Source organism: Malaclemys terrapin, chromosome 8, assembly GCF_027887155.1.
Source record: "Malaclemys terrapin pileata isolate rMalTer1 chromosome 8, rMalTer1.hap1, whole genome shotgun sequence".
Lineage (NCBI taxonomy): Eukaryota > Metazoa > Chordata > Testudines > Emydidae > Malaclemys > Malaclemys terrapin.
The window spans coordinates 17,093,748-17,117,523 of record NC_071512.1 but is presented as its reverse complement, the minus strand read 5'-3'; the positions used below and the strand labels follow the sequence as shown (position 1 = coordinate 17,117,523).

At 42.9% G+C, this 23,776-nt stretch overlaps 1 protein-coding gene across 2 annotated transcripts in view; it reads right to left on the bottom strand.

Annotated features, from left to right (window-relative positions):
• Window positions 1-694: 694 nt before the first annotated feature.
• KCTD16 (potassium channel tetramerization domain containing 16) overlaps window positions 695-23,776 on the bottom strand; it is a 168,046-nt gene continuing 144,964 nt past the window's right edge. Inside the window, exon 6 of one of the 2 annotated variants that reach the window (XM_054036522.1) lies at window positions 695-1,789. In XM_054036522.1, the coding sequence (XP_053892497.1) occupies window positions 1,398-1,789 (392 nt within the window). In that variant the 3' untranslated portion in view covers window positions 695-1,397. Of the gene's footprint in view, window positions 1,850-23,776 lie in introns of both variants that reach the window. The other variant, XM_054036521.1, reaches the window with a different exon arrangement.

The window sequence follows — 23,776 nt, the reverse complement described above, 5'->3', positions numbered from 1 at the left end:
AGGTGAACCTGTCACGGAAGGACTGTGCTTTTTTGTTGTTGTTGCCTGGGCTCAGTAGGTTCTTGTACTGCTGTGCCTGCGTGCGGCCTCCCTTCCTCCCCGCAGTCCCATCAAACTGAGCTTGCTGATATTTTCCCGTTTATTATACATTATGGGTAACACATGGTACTAAATTAAGCCTGCCACCCACCGGATTATCCTACAGACTACAGAAAGGATGCTGATAAGGCAGTTTCCATTACAGAGTGTGTTTGGTTTCTATTCAATTTTTAATTTCCTTTTGAAATGTATCTAGCTGGAATGGCGTGGTGCCTGCCATTTTAACAATCAATTTCCTGCCAGTCAGAGCACAAAATGCATCTTATTAGGTTTATAATTTCTTATAATTGCATCTGCGTTGGATGGGAACGGGAGGCTGCTCTCCTCATTTGTTTGGGCCAAAGACTCTTTGGCAGCAGGGTCTGGCAGGCTTACATAAATCAGCTGAGCTCACCGACTCAGCGACTTGACCCGCCATCAATGGATCCCCTTTCCAATTGGAATCATTCCATAATAAACCCTTTGTCATCCGGAAGCTTTGGGGAAGAAGTGTTGGAACAAATATTAAAATATATATTGTTATCAAAAACTCATAAAATATTTTGCCCACAGTTGCAACAGACACAAGCACTTTTACAGTGCTCTGCTTCCAACCTCCCCTCGCCCCCAGAAATAACAGATGGAGAGAGACAGTCTTCTACTATTCACACCTCATAAAGCTAGAGGGGAAATGGAGCACACAGAGTGCTAACAATTGCTTTTTTGTTGTTGTTGAGAAAGTGCAGTTATAAGGAGAGAACCAGAAAAATTTGTTATGCAATATAAATATACACACATGTATATGTATATTCATGTGTATATATACGTATATATATACACATCCTTCATGTAAACTGGCACGGCATAGCTTGTTTCTTTAAATCATGTACATCTGCCCTGCCCTGACTCCTCCAAATAAAGGAATTAAAAGGAGAACTCAAAAGGCATGTAGTTTGCGGAAACCCCCCCAGCCACTGCCTGATCATGTGTAGGACTTTCTCCACCGGCACCAGGTGCATCTGTGTGTGGGTTTCTTTAGTTGGTGATGTTGTTGTGCCTTTCGTGTATAAAGTATTCAGCTTGCGTAAGACTAGGAGCTTACAAACAAAAGCATTTTTCATTGTGCTTCCACAACTTGAAAAATATCATTACCCTGTGACTATAAATGTTAAGGTGAAATAGGCAAATTAGGCAGTACTATCAAGATGGATTTTTTTTGTGACCTAACAAATTGTTATTATTCCTTTTATTTCCGTATCATTAAGGATCTTGATCTGTAAATTGTAATAAGGTTATTTCCCCACCGCCCCGCCCCGCTCTTATAGATGATACTTTCGTAGCAGTTCTGATTGCCAGGGGTGTTTCCTTTCTGGAAACCTGTCTGGGATTTTGATTTTAAGGAAATCCTGAATGCATTTTTCTAACTCTTCCTCAATAGAGAGCTTTTCTTTCACTGCTTTTTTTTTGCTAGAGTTGGATTCCCTGGAGCCAGACGTTAGAGTTCGGAGCAGGTCACTTTTTCTTCGGATTTCAGACTGCTGAAGCAGCTGTACTGGGCCCTTCTTGATTGGCCGATCTAGAGTCTGTATGTTGGGCTGGCGGGTGACCGGGCCACAGATGACAGTCTCTTGTGGGGAGCTGGCTTCTGATTGGCTGTCACAGCTGGAAGTGGATAGTTCATTGCAAGATGTGCCACTTTCCCCCTCTTTATCTCCTTTGCCATTTTTGCAGCAGCAGTCACAATGGGATGAAGACCACCTTGAAGGCTCACCTAAAACAAGGAACAAAGCACACAGTGTGGTTACAAAAAGCACAGACATCTGGGCTGTCGTACACACACAGCAGAGTATTCCTTCATATGCCACCAAATAAACTACTGTCTATTAAGTATCAGGGGGTAGCCGTGTTAGTCTGTATCTACAAAAACAACAAGGAGTCTGGTGGCACCTTAAAGACTAACAGATTTATTTGGGCATAAGCTTTCGTGAGTAAAAACCTCACTTCTTCGGATGCATAGAGTGTATGCACTCTATGCATCCGAAGAAGTGAGGTTTTTACTCACGAAAGCTTATGCCCAAATAAATCTGTTAGTCTTTAAGGTGCCACCAGACTCCTTGTTGTTACTGTCTATTAAGTACACTTGTGCTAGCAGAAGAAAATGGGGAGGAAAGGAATCAGGTATAGTGGTTAGAGCAGGAAAAGTATCTCAGAACTCCTGGGTTCTAGTCTCAGTTTTCTCAGTATAATCTTGGGTAAGTCAGTATGGCCAACATCTTATACACATGGATCAGGACCTTAAGCTCGCTGGAACTGATTCTCATTAACAATAATGCCTCTTTATTCCACTCTGGCAGTGTAAAGGGGCGTTAAGTCCACTTTAAGGCCCCTTTAGATTGCCAGAGCAGGGCAAAAACCCTTCGTGCAAGTGAGAATCTGTTCCTCTGTGTTTCAGTTTATGTATGTGTAAAATGGTTTTGCTGTGAGACTTAATTAATGAATGTCTGAAAAGTGCTTTGAGATCCTCAGATGAAACCACTATATTAATGCAAAGAACTGTGTTGTTATTTTCTGAAAAGTGAACGATGATTGTTTCAGAAAGCCAGGGGTAAGTCTCAGGAGTGGTTTATTTGCTGCTAACTCCATAGCAGTTTACTAACGGGCCAGATCCTGAGATGCTCACTCAGATTCTTCATAGGCAAATTCCCACTGACTACAAGACCTGAATAAATTCAGAGTAAGGTCTTCAACCTTTGGCCCATCCCTTCAAGCCTTACTCACATTAGTAGTTCCATTGATGCCACTAAGATTACCTAGGTAAAAAAGGGTGTAGGATTTAGCCCAAGATCACTAATCCAGAAAAAAAAAGGTAAATTATAAACTGACAACAAAATGGAGTCAATATCCAACTGGTTGTGCTTCAGCAAAAATCCAGTGTTTAAGCTAGTGCCTGCTGCCAATTCATGGCCAAAGTTATGGCCTATCAATATGTGAATGGTCCAGAAGCTCATTCTAGTGCTTGGTCTTCCAAAGGTTTTGATTTAATAAGTAAAGGGCCAGGCAGAAGGGAATGAAACATGCTTGAAGAGAATAGAATGAAGATATAATTCTTGTTCACAGAACAGGTGTCTCAGAGTAAAAATCAAGCTACCTCTGAAACAGCTGCATAGACCTAGGAATTTTCTTACTTAGGATAGTCAAACTGTTCAGGTATTGACTGATGAAATGTTATTCTATGTCCCATTCAAATTTCCCCTTTAATAGTATGTCGTCAAGTTTGATAGGCTCAAAATCCAACCTATCTTTTTTGCTTATATATGTTTGTAAGGCCCATTCATTCTTTCTGTTTTTAAAGAATTCTCCAATTATCTTTTTGTGAAATAAAATACAAAAGCCAAAAAAAATTAGCACTCCTGAGCTATCCTACAATAACAAAACAGTCTGCACAGCTTAGTCTCATAAGCAACCCTACAACAACAAGCCAGGCTGAGCGGATTAGCAGTGACAGGCAGTCCTAAAATAATAATCGTGGGCATCCCTACAATAACATGCTAGGGTGAAACCCTGGCTCCATTGAAGCCAATAGGAACTTTGTCCTTAACTTCAAATAGGACCATGATTTAATCCCCGGTGTTTACAGTCCAGCACTCACAAAAAACCTACAAGACAAAGCTGGGAGAACTCCTCTGCCTAATGCGTTAATTTGAGTAACTTGGCTGGGTGTAGAGCACAAGTGGGGACGCACATGGAGTCATTTTGTACGCAGACACTGTTGCTGCTCTCTATCATTGTCTCCTTACAGTCAAGTGTGCACTGCTTCATTATGTGGTTCCATCATAACCGCCCCTCCCCCCCACATGTAATGCATTGGTGGCACTCTGGAGCACGATACCATACTCCTGATAGCTCATTTGTTGAAAGAGCAAAAACAACTGCTCTCTGAGGTCCAGGGCAGTTTGTGAATGTGTTGGAGACAGCTGACATATCCCTATTGTAAGCAAACCGTGAGATCTACATTCAGAAGTAGCATCCTTCTCACAATGGAGCCCAGAGAAGAGAATTTAATCTAGTGGAGCCGACATCTATGTATCCGCACACAAAAATACACCCCAATGCATTGCCTTGGAAATATGACTTCTTCCAAGAGAAATACCAAAATGTTCTCTATGTCAAAATAAAATCCAGACTTCCACAGCCTGCAACTGCTATTGAGAAAGATGCTGTCATTATTATTTTAATCACCATCATATCTATACTTTCATGAAATTAAATGTAGCTATTCATTCTTTTTTAAAAAACAAACAAACAAAAAGTTTGAAGTTCCGGTTATTGCAGACTATTTATGTGAAGTAAACATTTCTCATGCCACACACGCAAAAAAGTTACACAACAGTCATATACTGAAAATAAGGGAGCTGACTGCAAGAAGGGTTGTCTGTGTCAACATGTCTCTTGGACACAGAGTACAGGGATATTTTTTTTTCATCTTCTACTGGAGAACTGCCAAATAGCCATAATCCATGATAAAGAAGGAAAGCTGGCATTGATAAAAACTGTTTCCTGACCAAACTGCTGAGATAATCATGGATTTAAATGTCATTTGGAAGCATCCATCTTCCCAGTAAATGTAATTATCACATCCAACTAGTGCAGATTGGTACCATTATTAAGGTCAAGAAAAATGTAATTCAGCATGCTGTAGCGCAGTCTTATATCAGCACCACGGCACTTTATTCCACCCATAAAACAGCAACTGGGCATGGCTTTTAGTGCTTCATGTGTAATACTTCACATTTTACTCATCCCGGGGAGCTTTTCTGCAATTTACACTATACAAATGAAACTGAAAGAAAAGCAAGTGGTTTGTACTTTATGGAAAGATTGTGGAGGACAGACAAAGCCTCAAAGGCTTTCTGATCAGGCTGTCGTTAAGTAACTGGAAGGAGATGTCGTTCTGTTTTCTGCGTTCTGTATTTTTAAATGTAGGGTTGTCTCCCTTTCTGTTGCAGAGGCTTCTGGGAATCACTTGCCATTTAGTGCTTCAGTTCAGCTGTGGAGTGATTAATATTTTCGCTCATGGAGACTTTGGGCTAGGTTTTCATTTACACTGCACTATGCCGCTGTGGTCAAGGGGCTTTAAAACGAAGGCACACACTACAGTCATATCTTCTTTGGGGCCTCTTTACACACCAGAACTCTCTTAACTGGCTGGGCATTGTTGAAAAAACATGAGCACAGAGGTCCTGCTCCGGTTCCAATGGGGCCTCTTTTGCTCTGAACCTTGTGTGGGTGTAAAACACTCGCAAATGGTAGCATTTGACTTCTACTTGGCACTCATTTTGCACTGATATCAATGACTAAATAAAGGGCAGGGCAGGGCAGTGGTGAATCAGGCCCACTGAATGCAATAGAAGTGTTGCCATTGTCGCCAATGCTAGCTACACAGGCCCTCTGCAATCTTAATTGGGCCATGGCTGTTGGGCACATACTAAAGCATGTAGTTGAATAGAAACTGCTGATTTTTCTTCCATGAGAAAGTCAAGCCCACTGGAGTGAAACAGGATTTTGCAAGCTCACAGAATGCTCATGCATTCTTTAAAAAGATGCACTGCTGAAACCTGCCACACCTGTTTTAAAATTTTTCCATCTTGCTAGTAGCTGTGAACAAAGTTCACATTGATTGTAGATACAGATGGAAAAAAACTTCCCCACCCTATTACTTGCAGTTCCATGTCAATGATAAAGGAGTCTTGCAGTCTGTGTGGCGAAATTTAATTCATAGACTTGCTTCAAGACTGGTTCTTTATCTAGTCTGAAAAAGTCAATAATGGCTAAATTGATTTTTTTTTAATAATTCTCCCAGCTCTGGAAAAGACATTGCACACACGAGGCTCAGTACAAACTGATTGTGTGAAATTTGGAAAAACACATCCATGAGCCTTATTGATTTGCAGCTTCTTATTGTGGTTGACATTTTAACTTGATGGCATTTTTCCTCTGCTGCAACTATCTATTGTTTCCTGGTAAGAAGAGAACTGGTATAGAACTCCTGTACTGCATAAACAGAAAATGATTTATTCCAGCAAGCAACTGCAAGTGTTCAAAAGGCAGAAATCCATCAGGTGCAAACTAGCTGATAGGGATGTACGTGACTGCACTCTGGACCCTTGGAAAATATCAGGAATCCAGTAAACAGCTTTCTTAAAGTGACACTGTTAACTTAAAAAACAAATTTCTTTCTGAAAATATTAAGTTTGATACAAATGAGAGATTAGAAGGAAAAATAAGTTTCTCTCTTTTTTTACTGTGTTTACTTTGTGCATTTGACAGCACTTTGTGCATAGTTACTTTCACTGTATTCTCCTGTACAGTCAGTCATTTCTCCCTGTTGTCTGTTTGTGTCTTTCATAAAGCAACTATGGAAGGGAAACACTTACATATTTAGAAAAATGGTGTTGTAAACCCATGAAAATTAGCAGAGGAAGATCAGGAGCAGAGGTAGATGTAACTACTTTTATCTTGTTTATTTAATTGACTAGATTTCAAGTTGACAATGACGCTGTAATTAAAACATGTAAAGAGGAAACCCATTTTAGTAATGCTACTCCTACCTATCTCTTATATAGCATTTTTCCTCAATAGATCTTAAGGTGCTTTACAAAGGAGGTAAGCATTGTTATCCCCATTTTACAGATGGGGAAACTGTGGCACAAGGGGTAAACTGACTTGCCCAAGGTCACCCAGCAGGCCAGTGGCCAAGCCAAGAATAAGACCCAGGTCTCCTAAATCCCAGAGCTATCCACAGAAGTTAGAGACCCAACCTATCTCCTTGCCTGTGCAGGATTCTTCCCTACAGCACAGTCTCTAGAGGGTTTTGTGCCATCAGGCTGAACGTGTCCCTAGTGATGGAGCTTGAACCACTTCTTCTGGGAAGCCATTCCACAAATTAATACATCCATCTCATCATCAGCAAGATTTTTTGATAACAAGCCTGAATTTTTCCTTCCTTGATTTCATCCCATTATTCCCTATTTATACCCCCCATCTACCACATTATGAGCCAGATCCTCAGCTGGTGTAAATCAGCACAGCTCCATGGACAACAATGGCATTATGCCATTTACACCAGCAGAGGATTTGGCCCAGATTGGCTGTGACCATTGCAAAGGTGCAGAGAGGGGGGAGAGTGCCTGCCAGGAACCTCCTATGCAAGGACTAGAGATAATCACAGACCATGCACTCAGGAGGGGTTGCTCCCTCCATCCTTCCTAAAAGTAAGGAAGCGGGTGGACAGGGCCACCATGGGGAGGAAGCTTCAGAGAGAGAGCGAGGGAGAGAGATCAAATGTTACTCCAATATCTTGAGATAGAAAGACAGGCCATGCATCATTCCCATTGTCATTATGTTCATTCTCCACCCAGCCCCTTCAGCTAATTTCTAGCAAAGGAGTTTACTATTTGCCTAAAAAGCAAATTTTAAGCAAATACTTATGAATATTCAGAGAATTCATATTTAGAATCTGTAATCCTGAGTAATCCCATAGGAACTATGCTCATCCAGTCAGGGAACAAAGCAATAACATGCGACCTATGTGTGTAATCAAAACAGCTTAAATTTTAAATACAGTAACTCCTCACTTAACGTTGTAGTTATGTTCCTGAAAAATGAGACTTTAAGTGAAACGATGTTAAGTGAATCCAATTTCCCCATAAGAATTAATGTAGATGGGGATGGGGGGGGGTTAGGTTCCAGGGATTTTTTTTTTTTGCCAGACAAAAGACATTATATACATTTGAAACTATTTTAAACAAGCAATTTAATACAGGTATACGTTTTAAACAGTTTTAAAGAAACAATTTAATACTACAATCATCACTGCTGAGTATGAAGCTTGGTTGAGGTGATGAAGTCAGAGGATGGATTGTCCTCTTGCTGTTCTTGCTAGCACAGGCACTGACTTTGCCGGGGGCAGGGGGCTCAACCCTTGGCCCATCCACTCCACCCCTTCCCCCAAGCTCCCACCCTTGACCCGCCTCTTCTCTCTCCCCACCTCTTCCCCCTTTACTTCGCACGCTGTGTCCTCGCTCCTCCCCCCTCCCTCCTGCCCAGGGCAATCAGCTGGCTTGCAGCATTTAGGAGGCAGGAGGGAGGAGGGAGGAGCGAGGACTCAGCTCGCAGGCTCCCCTTCCCTCCCCCCCCCCGCCTCCTGCCCGGGGAAATCAGCTGGTTTGCGGCATTTAGGAGGCAGGAGGGAGGGGGGAGGAGCGAGGACTCAGCACGCAGGCTCCCCTTCCTTCCCCCCCCCGCCCCGCCTCCTGCCTGGGGAAATCAGCTGGTTTGCGGTGTTCAGGAGGCAGGGGAGAGAGGGGGAGCCTGCGCGCCGAGTCCTTGCTCCTCCCCCCTCCCTCCTGTCTCCTAAATGCTGCAAGCCAGCTGATTGCCGCAGGCAGGAGATGGGGGGAGGAGGGAGAAGGCGCTGATCTGCAGGGTCTGCCGGTGGGCAGCAGGCACCGGGGGGGAGGGGGGAGAGTTGGTTGGGGGCATTGGGAGTCTACCAGCTGTGGAGAAAGCAGGCAGCCAAACAACGTAATAGTGGAGCAGTGCACAACTTTAAATGAGCATGTTCCCTAATTGATCAGCAACATAACAACGAAACAACGTTAACCGGGACGACTTTAAGTGAGGAGTTACTGTACCAGACACCTGAACTAGTAGTGAACAAGTTACTGACCAAGAATTATTTTAAGAAAATATTCAGTGAACAAATCCACTCAAGAAAATTGTGATTCTATTCATGATCCATTTGCAAAGAGGATAAGAGGTGAAACTCAATAAATCAGTTGTTATAAATTTGTCACACTGCTCCAGTGATATGTTTGGGATCCTTTTATTGTATACCTCATTCCACAGGTACATTCAATAAAATGTTTAAACAAAACACAGATGTTGCCTTAATTTCCCTGTTTAGGATAAATCCTGCAGCTTTCTCTCAGGTCAAAATCCCCAGGCCAAATTCTCAGCTGGTATAAAAGTACTGACAGTGAAGTTATGCCAATTTACACCAGCTGAAGATGTGGCCCGCAATGACTTAAATGGCAGCTTTACCTAAGTAAGAACTGCAGGACTTTGCCCTCCAGGTGGGACAGGAAAGAATCTAGTTCAAATTATTCTCCTTCAGTTTATAGGATGATTCACTGACTGACTCCGTGGTCTGCGACAAACAAAGTGTATGCTTCTTTACCCAATGCTCTTCACAAGGATTAGTCACTGGTAAACATGGGCAAGCTTTCTGTACCCACCTGAATTGGATATTGTCTAGCACCTTGCCATGAACACATACTTTGATCAGAATTCTACAAGAGACTTCTGATTATCTCCTACATTTAGTGCATACAGGCCTTTTTATCTTCAAGGATCTCAAAGCACTTTACAAATTTAAACTAATACACTGCATGAATATTGGTCACATTATCCTCCACTGAAACACAGTCTTCTGAGGAACTCAAAGAGGCAACCTTTAAAAGAACAGTGCAGAGCAACACTAGGCAAAGGTTTAGGACAGGAAGTGGAGAATATCAGATCCAGAGGGCTGGATAGACTTGTGCCTAAAGCACAGTTTGGGAGTATAAAGATTGGGTTCAGTTCACAGGACTCTCTTTGTGACCCTGTGCAAGTCAATTCTCCTCTCTGCCTCAGTTTCCCCGTCTCTAAAATGAGGATGAAATGTTTCCTTATTAATGATGGGTGAAATTCTCCCCACCCCCACCCCCAACACACACAAGGCCTATCTATGTACCACTTTAATCCCATTTACTTCCTCAGAATAGGCTTAAGCAGGATTCAAGTTGGGTCCTGGCCTTGTGTTGCCCTCCCCCCTCTCTCCCCAAAGGGGCAGATTTCACCTCAAATGGGTTTATGTAATCACATTTTAGCCTTTAGTTCACAATCTGTTCATTTTAACTGTCCGCAAATTGCTATTCATGGTGTGTGATCGGGCAACTAAGGCTGTCTACACCGGAGTTGGCTAGCTCTGATCAAACCCTCATGCTAAAAATAGAAGTGTAGCTGCAGTGGCGTGGGCGGTGTGATGGTTTAGCTGCCCCGAGTATGATCCCGTTGATGACCCTAGCTACGTACTTGGGATAGCTAACCCCTTTCGCCACCCACATCACCTCAGCTACACTTCGGTTTTTAAAACTCTAGCTCAGTCACAGCTAGCACAAGTGAGTCCCCTCAAACAGGTAATTATATTCTCTAGCTACCATGTAGACCAGGGATCGGCAACCTTTGGCATGTGGCTCACCAGGGTAAGCCCCCTGGCAGGCCGAGCCGGTTTGTTTACCTGCCACGTCCACAGGTTCAGCCGATCATGGCTCCCACTGGCTGCGGTTCGCTGCTCCAGGCCAATGGGGGCTGTGGGAAGCAGTGGGAGCTGAGGGATGTACTGGCCGCCGCTTCCTGCAGCCCCCATTGGCCTGGAGCAGTGAACCGCAGCCATTGGGAGCCGCGAATGGCTGAATCTGCAGACATGGCAGGTAAACAAACTGGCCCGGCCCGCCAGGGTCCTTACCTTGGCGAGCCACATGCCACAGGTTGCCGATCCCTGATGTAGACTACGCAATGGCACAGGGTATTGCTCTGTTCTCTGTTAGATGACTAGAACTTCTTAAACAGAACTTCTTAAATGACTAGCTCATTTTTGGTATGACTTTCCAGATGGAGAGTCATTAATACTAAAATCCCTGAAACAGTCAGGAGTTTCAGGACTGAATATTTTAATGAATACTCAGAAGCTGTCTGGTTACTCACAAATAATGAAAAATATGGCATCACAAACAACAGAGCACCCTGTTTCTACTAGAAATGTAAGCACTTCCATGCCAGATCACACCAATGACCCATCTAATTCAGTATCATGGCCAGTACCAACTGCTTCAATGGAAGGTGCAAGAAACCCTGCAAGTAGGCAGTTCTGTGATGCCCTCTAAACAAGAAAAATGTACTGTTAACTCCCAAAGTTAGAAGCTGGCTCATGCACTGAAGCTCCCTTATCAAACTCTTGTGATTTTTGTTATTTATTATTGTAACTGTCTATAATATTGTAACCCTGCTTTGAATCACACTCAGTATTTGGCATCAGTGATTTTGGCAGTGAGATCCACAGATTAATCAGACATTGTGTGAAACAGTATTTCCTTGTATTTGTTTTAAATTTCCCTCTTTCAACTTCATACTCTTCCCCCTTGTTCTTGTATTATGACACAGGATTATTAGCAGTGGCAAATCTCTCTTCTTTATGTCATTCGCTATTTTGTATTACTCATGAAAGTATTCTCAAATAACATTCTGCAGAATTCAAACAGCCCTGTTCTATAGAATGACCAACAAATTAAACAGCTAAATAGCCTAAAATTTCTTAGCCAGTTTTATAATAATATTTGTAAGGGTGTTCTTGGCTCACTGTGACATTTGATTTGAAACTACCCATGAAAGCCAATAAAGAGAACAGAACTAGTCACCATGCTCCTACGATTGCTTCCCTTTTTCCATTTAAGATGATCACATCAAGAGAAGAACCATGACCAAACTGCAATCAGACCATTTGAAGTGTATGCTTAATTGAACACAGAATAAGCCTTTTGTACATTAATTAAGATCTAATAACTGCTAATTCTACTTAATGAATATTCAGCAACTATGGGCACATGACAACCAAGCTAAGACGAAGAAACTAAAAATCTACTCTGACAGCAGAACTGTGAAAACAGGCCATATCCCAAGCCCAGAGGCAGCTAGGGTGACGAGACAGCAAGCGTGAAAAATCGGGACGGGGGTAGGGGGTAATAGGAGCCTATATAAGAAAAAGACCCCAAAATCAGGACTGTCCCTATAAAATCGGGACATCTGGTCACCCTAGAGGCAGCTGAACCCACTGCATATCCCAAGGGAGAAACCCTTCTCTCACCACATAGTGACCACTAGAAGAGACCTTGGAGTCCTGACTGTTCAACACCACAGAGTTTAAGGCCCACAGCTCTGGATAGAGAGGAGGAGGTTCTATACCCTTCAGAGGCTTGCTGAGGAATCTGTGCTACGGACCAGGATAGTAGCACAGAAGCATGAGGGCTTCATGAAATTACTTGGGATTTGTGGAGTTCTCCTCATCTTTCCCCATAGAGCCTTAGGATCTTCACCTTTCTGTAGCCCTCTAAAGCCCTTCCTTCTGAGTGGAGAATCAAACAGAAATTCTGGGAGTGCAATATGTAACCCCAAATCAGAATCTGCTGTGTATATCAGTATATTGTATACTAAGTGGTTTAGGATACACCTGTGGATTTAGTTTTCTGTCCCATTGCCATGATGACTGCATCACTGAAATAGTCTCATCAACTGCAAATGGTCCAGGCACTGACCTCCTTTTGGCCTAGAGATAAAAGTATACAAAACACCTCCAGTCAAAGAAAACAACTTGACTGATTCAGCACACCACAGGATTCGGCCCTAAGAGAATCAACTGGCAGTGTTAAAAGCAGGGACCTTTCAATTGCCAGCCCCATTTATCTTCTATGTTGAAAATAAATTTACAACCGGAAGGAAAAAAAATCTATAGCTCTCTCTCTCTCTCCTTTTGATAAATATATTTTTGACAGTTTTGGGAAAGGTGTGAAACGTTGCTAAACATTCTCTTGGAGATCAAGGAGCCCAGTTTACCGGTTTCAAACTGCTGTAAATCAACTGGTTCTACTGGAATTACTCCAAAATGACTCAGGTGTCAGTGAAATCAGAATCACACCCAGGCTTTCAGGCTACATAAAGTGCCATAAGTGTAATTTTTATTGGCTTCTGGCTACAACTGTGCGAACCTCAGGGTTTTACACTAAAACCCCATGGCGTCATCATTATAAAGATAACATATCACACTAGTCAGACCAGTACATAAGGAAATCTAGAAAAAGAGGAAGAAAGCAAGGGAGGAAATTGAATTGCCCTTTAACATTTAATGAAGTGTGTGTGTGGGGGGGGGGGGGGTAGTTTTCATTAGACCATCTTCTGATAATAGAAAAGGGAAGAAAAAGAAGCTTTTAAGAATTAAGCAGTAATGCATAAAATATATATCTGTGTGAATCAGTATCAAATTAATTACTGTGCAGCTTAACCAGTATTTCAAATGTTAGTTCAAACAGTGCTGCCCACTGTACTTCTGCCACAAATTCCAGTTTCAAGTTGAGTCCTTTCTACATTGATTTCAGAGCTCACCGTCCCTTTTTCTAAATGTCATTCCAAGGCCCAAGCTGTTTTGCCACAAGAAGGGTGAACAGGTCCAATTTTTTTCCCATGCCAATGATGTGCAAATAAATAATAACTGAAATATGAAGGAAAAGATTTTCCAAGGTGAGTGCATCATCCGCAAAACAGTGTGAGCACCAGTCATGTATGGATAGCTTTTTTTTCATGTGCACGAGGTATACCCGTGCATGCGAAGATCTGCCTGCATGCACAGTTACTCAGTTTGTTATTTTGCAAACTCACTTTGTGTAATGTTGACCCCTCTCAGGCACTATGGATTCCAAAAGCTTTACTTAAATTCTTGGTTCTGTTGAACCAACCTTGTGTCTGTTGAAGTCAATGGCCAAACTCCCATTGACTTCAGTGGTGCAGGATCAGGATTAGGAAATCAGGATTAAAAGATGTGTGGATAAGCATAGGGAGAGCTCTCCCTGGTCTCCTTGCCTTAGGACAATTTGCTTTCCCTGAATTCCCCTTCTTCTCTGACTCAAGAAGTCAGCTGTCATCAGGGAGAGGAATTTGAAATGGGAGGAGCAGAAAGAGCTGATGTCTGGCTGTGGGATTTGGGAGGCTCTCAACCTCTTGTCAGGGGTGAAGAAGTAGCAACCTCTCCTCTCCAGGAAGATTTGTCCCACCTGCTGGGTCCCCATGCACTCTAAGAAGTGAAGAGAGGAAAATTCTCACACCAGCTGCAGCATTTTGCATAACATGTGTTCTTTGAAATGTCCTAAACTTCTAATAGGCTGGACACTGCATCAGGTATCTGAACAATTTCTGGGGAAGAAGCTTTCAGACCCATACTTTATTTTTATTAGATTTATTTTTTTATCAATACAAATACTCCATCCTGGTAGAGAAGGGAGTGGGGAGAACCAGGAATGTGCCTCTCACCAACTGTACATAAAGAACACACACGTTTGTTTGCTGCTGATGGGCCCAGTGGTGCTGGAACAATTTTTATAGTGGGGGTGCAGCAGAAACCATGTATCTGGGTTGTTATTACTACTTCAAGCCAGGGGGGCGGTAGCAGTCCCAGCACCCCTAGTTCCAGCACCTATGTATGGGCTTACTTGGGGACAGCAGAGCCTTTCAGATAGATTTTTAATCCTGTCCCAATTCTCTTCCCTTTGTTGCGTCCTGTCACTAGATGATGATTCAATGTGGCATCATCACCTCGTTACCAGTGGTGAGAGCCACCACAATTGTTCTGTTCCCACCTCCTTATTTTGGATCTATTTTAACCACTGTGGAGGTGAGAAGCAAAATGGGGAGAAACAGGGGTTCGTGAGAAGAGACCAGAGGGCCACTATCTCAACAGCCAGTCAAGAGAAGCTACTTGGACAACCAGCCAGCAGAACTCAGCTGCTAACTCGGGAAAGACAACCTAACCAGCTTGTATACTGAGCTAACTAAAACAGTCCTTGATTCTACTATGTGTGAGTTTGGCCTGAAATTAACTGTCCTGGTTTGGAAAGAAGAAAAATGTTTTTGCTCAACAGAAAGGAGACAGCACTGACTGTTCAATTATGCCATGGAGGCCAGTTTGACAGCTCTTGTCTCTCTCTCTACCGTACATTAAAGCACTTATTAGGTTAGGCCGTCTGTTCCTGCACACCTGCTGGGGGTTGCTTGATTGACTCCATTGACTGGGTGCCTGGAGTCTAATTCTACAATCAGGATTCATTACATTGTTTGTAAACAATGACAGACTATGATAAATATGCATTTCAGTTAATTACTGCCTTCCCGGGTGCCGTACCACTTTCTCATATCACCTGCATGTCACGTCTGAGCACCTGATCTTGCCTTCCTCTGGCTGTGACTAAGTAGATCTGCTTGGGATAAAACAGATCAGACAGACCCACACCCAGGGCCAAAGCCTGAATGCTGCTAAGCACCTGCTGTGCACCTTCAGTTACTATTGACTTCAGCGAAGGCTCCCTGAACCTCCCAGGAGCTGGTCCTCAGACTGTCCCATTTTTGTAGCTTTAGATTATTCTTTGTCCTTCTCTTTTTATAAAAAGATCTCAAAGATCTTTAAAACCATGAATGAAGAAAGCCTCACAACTCCCAGCCTCCCTTTAAGGACAATATCTCTCTCCATTTTACGGATGGAAGAACTAAGACACAGAAAGAGACTTACCCAATATCACACACGCTTGTGTCGGTATCAGAACCAGGAACAGTCCCCTGAAAAGCCTGATTCTCAAACTCTAATCAACTTGTTCTACCAACTGAGCTGGGAAGCAGACATTCCCTAGAGGTTTCATCTGATTTCATTAAACATAAGTAGTTATTGAGGTGCTACATACAGGACAAACCTGCCTCAGTTTGCTATTGCTACAAACATTCGAGACTGAACATTGGATACCATAGGCCAAATCCGCAGCTAATATAACAGTGATTTACACGTGCTGAGGATTTGGCCCTATTTTTTCCTCTCAGTTATGAACACATTAGTTAGTTGGAAAATGCTTAGTATTCTTCAAGGAAAATCCTTTTTTAAAGTTACCTGTGTACATGTTCTGTTTTGGTTGGTTTTTTTTTGGCAAAAAAGGAAAAACAAACACACACACACCCCTCACGTTTTCTACACTGCTTTTGGTAACAAAAAAACAACAACAAAATATCTGCAGGTTTGGTTACAAAAATGGGCTTTGCAAACTATAAATTGCCTCACATGCCTTTCTACAGCAGCGGGAACTTAAAGGCTTCACTGGGTTCTGCAAAGGGTATTTTAATCCAGAGGCTAAGAGACATCCTAATGTGCACCACACTATTGGGAAGGCAGATTTTATTCTGGGGGAAAATAGTGTGGTTCATACTGGCCATCTCTCTCTCTAGAACTGGCCATCTCTCTCTCTCTCTGTGATCATCACAGTCGCAGCAATGGAACTTAATGAAATCTTTTGGACCTCATGGTTGCATAACTGAGGAAAGCACACTGACATCTCCCTGGAACATATCAGGCAGAAGGTCAGGAGTGGAGCCACCTTGCAAGAGATATCAAAGAAGCAGGAAATTCATTTTAAAGGATGATATTGTGGAAATGGCACAGGGACTAAAAGTATGGAGACCAGGGTACTTTTCTTGGCTCTGTCACTGACTTGTTAGGTGACCTTCAGTAAGTTACTTACCTCTTTGTCCCTCAATTTCCCTCTAGATACAATGGAGGCAGTGTTGCCTAGTGGATAGAGCACTGGATTGGGACTCAGGAGACCTGGATTCTATTCCTGGCTTTGTTATTCGCCTGCTGTGTGACTTTGAGCAAGTCACTTCACCCCTTTATGTGTCAGTTTCTGCATCTGTAAAATGGGGATACTGATACTTTGTAAAGCACTTTGAGCTCTGTTGATGAAAAGTGCTAAATAAGCACTGGGAATTGTTATTAGTTCTTCCCGGCCTCCCAGGGGACTATTCAGACTGAATTTGTTAACTTTGCAAAGCATATTGAGTACCTTAGATGGAAGGGACTATTAAAGTGCAAATTAGTATTATTATTTCTAGACAAACCAACATTCAGATATGCGCTCAGTAGAATGGCTTTTTATAGCCTGCCTAAAAACTGAAGGATTCTGAGCAGTTTCAAAGGCAGTCCTGCCAAAAGGAATTGAAAAGCCAAAATCTGAACCAACTATAAATTTATCAGTCAAAAATGCATTCACCAGTTAAATGAATTCATTGAATGATGCATAGAGAAGACTGACTAAATGCAAGATGGTAGCAATTCAGCACAATCTACTGAACAAAAATAAATGAGGAGTATGTAGCTCAAGTTTCACTGTCATGTTCTTTTAGGGATTGGTACAACCTTAGAGCCAGATTCTGATCTCACTCTGAATCTGAAATAACTCCATTGACTTCAGTAGAATCAATCCAGATTTATACCTGCTCTGAATATCACAAAGCAGAGATGGGCAGTAATATACCAGGTTCATTTATATTTTTAAAACCCCACCTTCATCTTCTCTTTCAAGTTTAAATTCCAATCTTACAGTCATAATGTAGGAGAGTGTGCCAAGTGCTTTTAATGTCTATTTTCATAAAGTTTTGCAGAGTAGGAAGAAGGAAATACAGAAAAAATATAATTTGACAAGGAGAAGAAGAAAGTTTAAAATTTTAGACATTATGGAAGCCATAATTTTATCATCTTAAGTGGCTAATTTGCCCTCTCTGTTACATCAAGCAAAATGGTCGACATCAAAGCCAGTGAAAATGATCAGTTAGCTTAGTGCAGTGACTCAGCCCATAACCCCAGAATTATGGGTAATTGCATACCCTTAAAGTCTACTGAAAAATAAAATCCTTAGCACTGCTATTAGGAAGGAAAAATTACTGTGGGACTTGATGGCTCAGGAGATTGCTAATGGGATACAAAAAAATGTCACCTCTAGTCCAGCAGTGCAAATCACGTCCAGAACTATGACTGCACATCAATACTACATGAAGGCTGCTTGATGGCCTGTGTGAAATGAGTTGGTGGTCTCAATCCAGCTCCTAATGAACAAGTACCAATACAGCAAGAAATATAATTCAAATATTAGTTCGAACTGGTTGGATTTTTAGTTTTTTTTTCGGGAGGGGGGAGTTGATTTCATTTTGTTGTTTTTTTGGAACCTCAGAAAATGTCTTTGAGTGTTCAGAGTAGATTCAAGTTTAATTCCTATTTTTCCCAAACCAGCTCACAGATACTTAGTTTCACTATTTGGGAAGACCATCACAACTTAATATGCCTTAACCCTGTACACACCCCAGTCAAGGCTAACTGACTGAGTTTGCTACTCTACCATTATTCCCAGCACTGAAAAGTTGGCTTACATTGCAGGGGAAAGTTTTAAAGAGTTAAGCAGGAAAATATTTCCTTGAGGAAGAAACAGGCTACTTAGAAAAAAAAGTTAGGAAATCGCAGTGGAATCATTTCTGCCCATTCCATCTTATTTGATCCCAGACACTGAAGCATTCCTGAGAGCACTTCTGTCACAGTGGCAATCTGTCAGAAGCCCAGGTCACTTCAAAGAGCTCTCACTCCTGACATGATTGAGAGGCCTGGCTTTGATGGATTTACTAACTGTGTGTCTCCGCGAGAGTGAGATACTTCAGGGATGACTGCTGCTGCAACCTATTCGCAGCCTCGCTCCTCTCAGAATGTCATCGGAAAATCAAGATCTCCCCCACTGCACCACCACCACCAATGAAGATTTTTGCATTTTGAAACTTCTGAAGCATGACGACGTTACAGAGCCCTGGTGCATTCACTTGGAGGCTTAAAATCTTGTTCAGTATTTGGGCTGAGGTTGTTAGTCACCTGATTGAGACAAAGCGTCCAGCTTGCCTTTTTTTTATCAGTTTAGGGCAATCGGGACCTTTCCTGGTCAGCTCTTGTACATTGTTGTTAGGTAAATAGCTAGACTGAGATGCAGTATCTGGGTGTCCAGCTTTTGATTAGAGGTCTGCTGTCTGTGTTGTCCTCTTTTCTTTAGTCCTCCTAACTCTACCTGTGGATGCCTCGTAGAAGGGGTGCAGTTAAAGGACCAAGCATTCTTGAGAGGCCTGACAAAGTCACTACATCCAACACATTGCTTTCTGAAGTATTTATCCAAAGTGGGTGAAGTGAGGTATCTAATGAAAGCTTATGTCATACTGATCCTCATAATCATTGTGAGATATATGTAGAGATGATATTTAACGAGTTGTGTGTATGTACTAAAGATATGTTTAGAGACTGTCCCAGGTGCAGCTGACAAAAAGGTTTCTTCCAGACAGGAGATAAGATGTGTATCTCTCGGTCAGATGTAAATTAAGCATTGTAAGTCAATAAAATGGAAGTCCCATCTGCATACAGAACCAATACGGGCATGTGAAATCAACAGGGAAGAGGACATAGGAGAACAAACACCAGAAGGGTATTTCAAAGATTTTCTGGACTATAACTGGGGCATAAGTAAGACATTTCGTCATCCATTCCTAGAGGAAACCTCTTGAACAGTGTGGGGTATTCATGAAAACTTGGATCCTGATTTTGACTGAAAACCAGCAGCTCTGTCAAAGACTTAATCCTTGGAAGAAAATCTACTTTATTAAGTAGTAAAGCTAACCATTGATAAGTATAAATCTAGGATTGTATTTTGTTTTGTTTTATGTGTGTAACCATTTCTGTTTCCACTTATTATCCTTATTCACTATCTCTTAAAACTTAACCTTTGATAATAAACTTATGATTGTTCCACTATAAATATATTTCAGTGCAGTAATGTTATAAAGGACCTGAACCTGAGTTGTGCCAGCCAAGCTGTGTCTACACAGTCTCTTCAGAGGTGGCTTATCTGGTAATTTCATTGAGTTTCCAGTGACAGGGGCTAGATACTATAGGGGGATGCTTTCAGAGAGGCATGGGGCTTGGGGTGCACCTATTGTTAACCTGCAAGACAAAGTAAGGCCTGGCAGAGGTCTCAGGAAATTGTCTGGGTGGCTAACGGACTGGGGGGTGTCAGGGAGCTAGCATGCAGCTAAACACAAACAAGTCTCCCACTCACTGAGGCAGGGGGTAACAAGGTAGCTCCAATCCTGGGCACCCCAAGATAGTGTCCCAGACCTGTGTTTCAATTTTAAAATTTGCTTGAATGAATCAAGACAAAAGATTTAATTAGAAAAACTTGAAGTTGGGAGTGATGCAAATAAAAAGGATAGAACAAGAAGCAATGGGCTTAAACTGCAGCAAGGGAGGTCTAGATTGGACATTAGGAAAAAGTTCCTAACTGTCAGGGTGGTTAAACACTGGAATAAATTGCCTAGGGAGGTTGTGGAATCTCCATCTCTGGAGATATTTAAGAGTAGGTGAGATAAATGTCTATCAGGGATGGTCTAGACAGTATTTGGTCCTGCCATGCAGGCAGGGACTGGACTTGATGACCTCTCGAGGTCCCTTCCAGTCCTAGAATCTATGAATCTATGAAAATGGCTTATTCTACTGTACCGTATGACTGGAGAATTGCTAACATAGTTCCTATTTTTGAGAAAGGAAAAAAAGGTGATCCAGGTAACTACAGGCTTGTTAGTTTTACATCTGTAGTATTGGAAAAAATTTTGAAGGAGAAAGTAGTTAAGGACATTGAAGTCAATGGTAGTTGGGACAAAATACAACATGGTTTTACAAAAGGTAGATCATGCCAAACCAACCTGATCTCCTTCTTTCAGAAGGTAACAGGTTTTTTAGACAAAGGAAATGCAGTGGATCTAATTTAACTTGATTTCAGTAAGGCATTTGATACAGTTCCACATGGGGAATTATTAGTTAAATTGGAAAAAGATTGGGATCAATATGAAAATTGAAAGATGGATAAGGAACTGGTTAAAGGGGAGACTACAACGGGTCATACTGAAAGATGAACTATCAGGCTGGAGGGAGGTTACTAGTGGAGTTCCTCAGGGATCGGTTTTGGGACCAATCTTATTTAATCTTTTCATTACTGACCTTGGCACAAAAGTGGGAGCATTCTAATAAAGTATGCTGATGACACAAAGCCTGGAGGTATTGCCAATACAGAGAAGGACCAGGATATCATACAGGAAGATCTGGATGACCTTGAAAACTGGAGTAATAGTAATAGGATGAAATTTAATAGTGAAAAGTGCAAGGTCATGCATTTAGGTATTAATAACAAGAATTTTTGTTATAAGCTGGGGACTCATCAGTTGGAAGTAACAGAGGAGGAGAAGAACCTCGGAGTATTGGTTGATCACAGGATGACTATGAGCCGCTAATGTGATATGGCCGTGAAAAAAGCTAATGCGGTCTTGGGATGCATCAGGCGAGGTATTTCCAGTAGAGATAAGGAGGTGTTAGTACCGTTATACAAGGTACTGGTGAGACCTCATCTGGAATACTGTGTGCAGTTCTGGTCTCCCACGTTTAAGAAGGATGAATTCAAACTGGAACAGGTACAGAGAAGGGCTACTAGGATGATCAGAGGAATGGAAAATCTGTCTTATGAAAGGAGACTCAAAGAGCTTGGCTTGTTTAGCCTAACTAAAAGAAGGCTAAGGGGAGATGTGATTATTCTCTATAAATATATCAGAGGGATAAATACCAGGGAGGGAGAGGAATTATTTAAGCTCAGTACCAATATGGACACAAGAACAAATGGATATAAACTGGGCATCAGGAAGTTTAGACTTGAAATTAGACCAGGGGTCGGCAACATTCAGCACGCGGCTCGCCAGGGTAAGCACCCTAGCGGACCGGGCCAGTTTTATTTACCTGCTGACGCGGCAGGTGCGGCCGATCACGGCCCCCACTGGCCGCGGTTCGCTGTCCCGGGCCAATGGGGGTGGCGAGAAGCCGCGGCCAGCACATCGTTTGCCCGCGCCGCTTCTCGTCGCCCCCATTGGCCTGGGACAGCGAACCGCGGCCAGTGGGGGCCGTGATCGGCCGAACCTGCCGCGTCAGCAGGTAAATAAAACTGGCCTGGCCTGCCAGGGTGCTTACCCTGGCGAGCCGCGTGCCGAACGTTGCCGACCCCTGAATTAGACGAAGGTTTCGAACCATCAGAGGAGTGAAGTTCTGGAACAGCCTCCAAGGGGAGCAGTGGGGGCAAAAGACGTATCTGGCTTCAAGATTAAGCTTGATAAGTTTATGGAGGGGATGGTATGATGGGATAGCCTAATTTTGGCAATTAATTGATCTTTGACTATTAGCGGTAAACATGCCCAATGGCCTGTGATGGGATGTTAGATGGAGTGGGATCTGAGTTACTACAGAGAATTCTTTCCTGGGTGTCTGGCTGGATAGTCTTGCCCACATGCTCAGGGTTTAGCTGATCGCCATATTTGGGGTCGGGAAGGAATTTTCCTCCAGGGCAGATTGACAGAGGCCCTGGGGGGGTTTCGCCTTCCTCTGCAGCGTGGGGCATGGGTCACTTGCTGGAGGATTCTCTGCACCTTGAAGTCTTTAAACCATGATTTGAGGACTTCAATAGCTCAGACATAGGTTAGGGGTTTATTCCAGGAGTGTATGGGTGAGATTCTGTAGACTGCGTTGTGCAGGAGGTCAGACTAGACGATCATAATGGTCCCTTCTGACCTTAAAATCTATGACTCTATGAGTCTAGTTCCCATAGAAGTTGTAATATTTCAGTGGCCCCCGAATGCTTTTGCTCCCTTCAAACAATCCATGATTAAAGTTTGTTTTTTTAAGATACTGCCCATGTTTTAGCCTTTTAATGTTTTAATGATTTAGCCTTTTAATGACTTTCTGCCTCCCTCTTACACTTGCTTTCAAGTGTTTTACTTGCTGTCTGTGTTAATTTACACATTCATTCACTACATGAGATGAGGCTGTTCATAGAATACCACCCTTTCTCTCCCCCTCAAACTTCTAGTCCATGTTTGCATCTTCACTAGGAAGTCTCTCTGAAGAAAGTGCTATAGTATCCATCAAGGCTGTGAAGAAAACAAGAGAGAGATGCTATGAACTTCTATCAGATGCACCAGTTGCAATGCAAAATACAGAGATAGTGTAAGCTGCTCTCCTCGCTGGAATTGAAACACTGCAAAACAATCCTTGATGCCTCTTGCTGGGAAATGCAGATTTTCCATCTCTATTGCTCTGACATGTTCCCCCCTCTAGCTAATTATACAGATAGCATTGGGCATGGCTACACTTGCAGATGTAGAGCGCTTTGAGTTAAACAAGCCTTCGTAGAGCGCAGTAGGGAAAGCACTGCAGTCTGTCCACACTGACAGCTTCAAGCGCACTGGCGTGGCCACATTTGCCGCACTTGCAGCGGCACTGGGAGCAGTGCATTATGGGCAGCTATCCCAGCATGCAAGTGACTGCAACGTTCTTTTCAAATGGGGGGTGGGGTGGGGTAGAGTGTGACAGGGAGTGTGTTGTGTGTATGTGGGGGCAAGAGAGAGGGTTTTGGGGGGCTGAGAGCATGTCAGCATGCTGTCTTGTAAGTTCAGACAGCAGCAGACCCCCTCACCCCCATATACACCCCGCCCCTCCCTGCCTCTCCCTCTCACACACAGCATTCCACAGTAATGGTTGCTTTGTCTCAGAGCAGATAAGCATGCTGGCTGTCAGAAACGGAGCTTTGAAAGGGCAAATCCGCATTCCTGCAGTGATTCCAAAACAATGACAAGAGTGGCCACTGGGATTATGGGACGTTTCCGGAGGCCAATCAGAGTGCAGTAATGCAATGCCTCATTCACGCTGATGCCTGGGGCATTGTAGCCAAGGCGCATCAAACGTTATTCCACTCACCGAGGTGGAGTACCAGGAGCACTCTAGCTGCGGAGTCAGCGCACTCTATGTGCCTTGCTAGTGTGGATGGGGAGTGAGGTAGGGCACCCGGGGCTGCTTTAATGTGCTCTAACTTGCAAGTGTAGCCAAGCCCTTTGCCTTGATGACAAT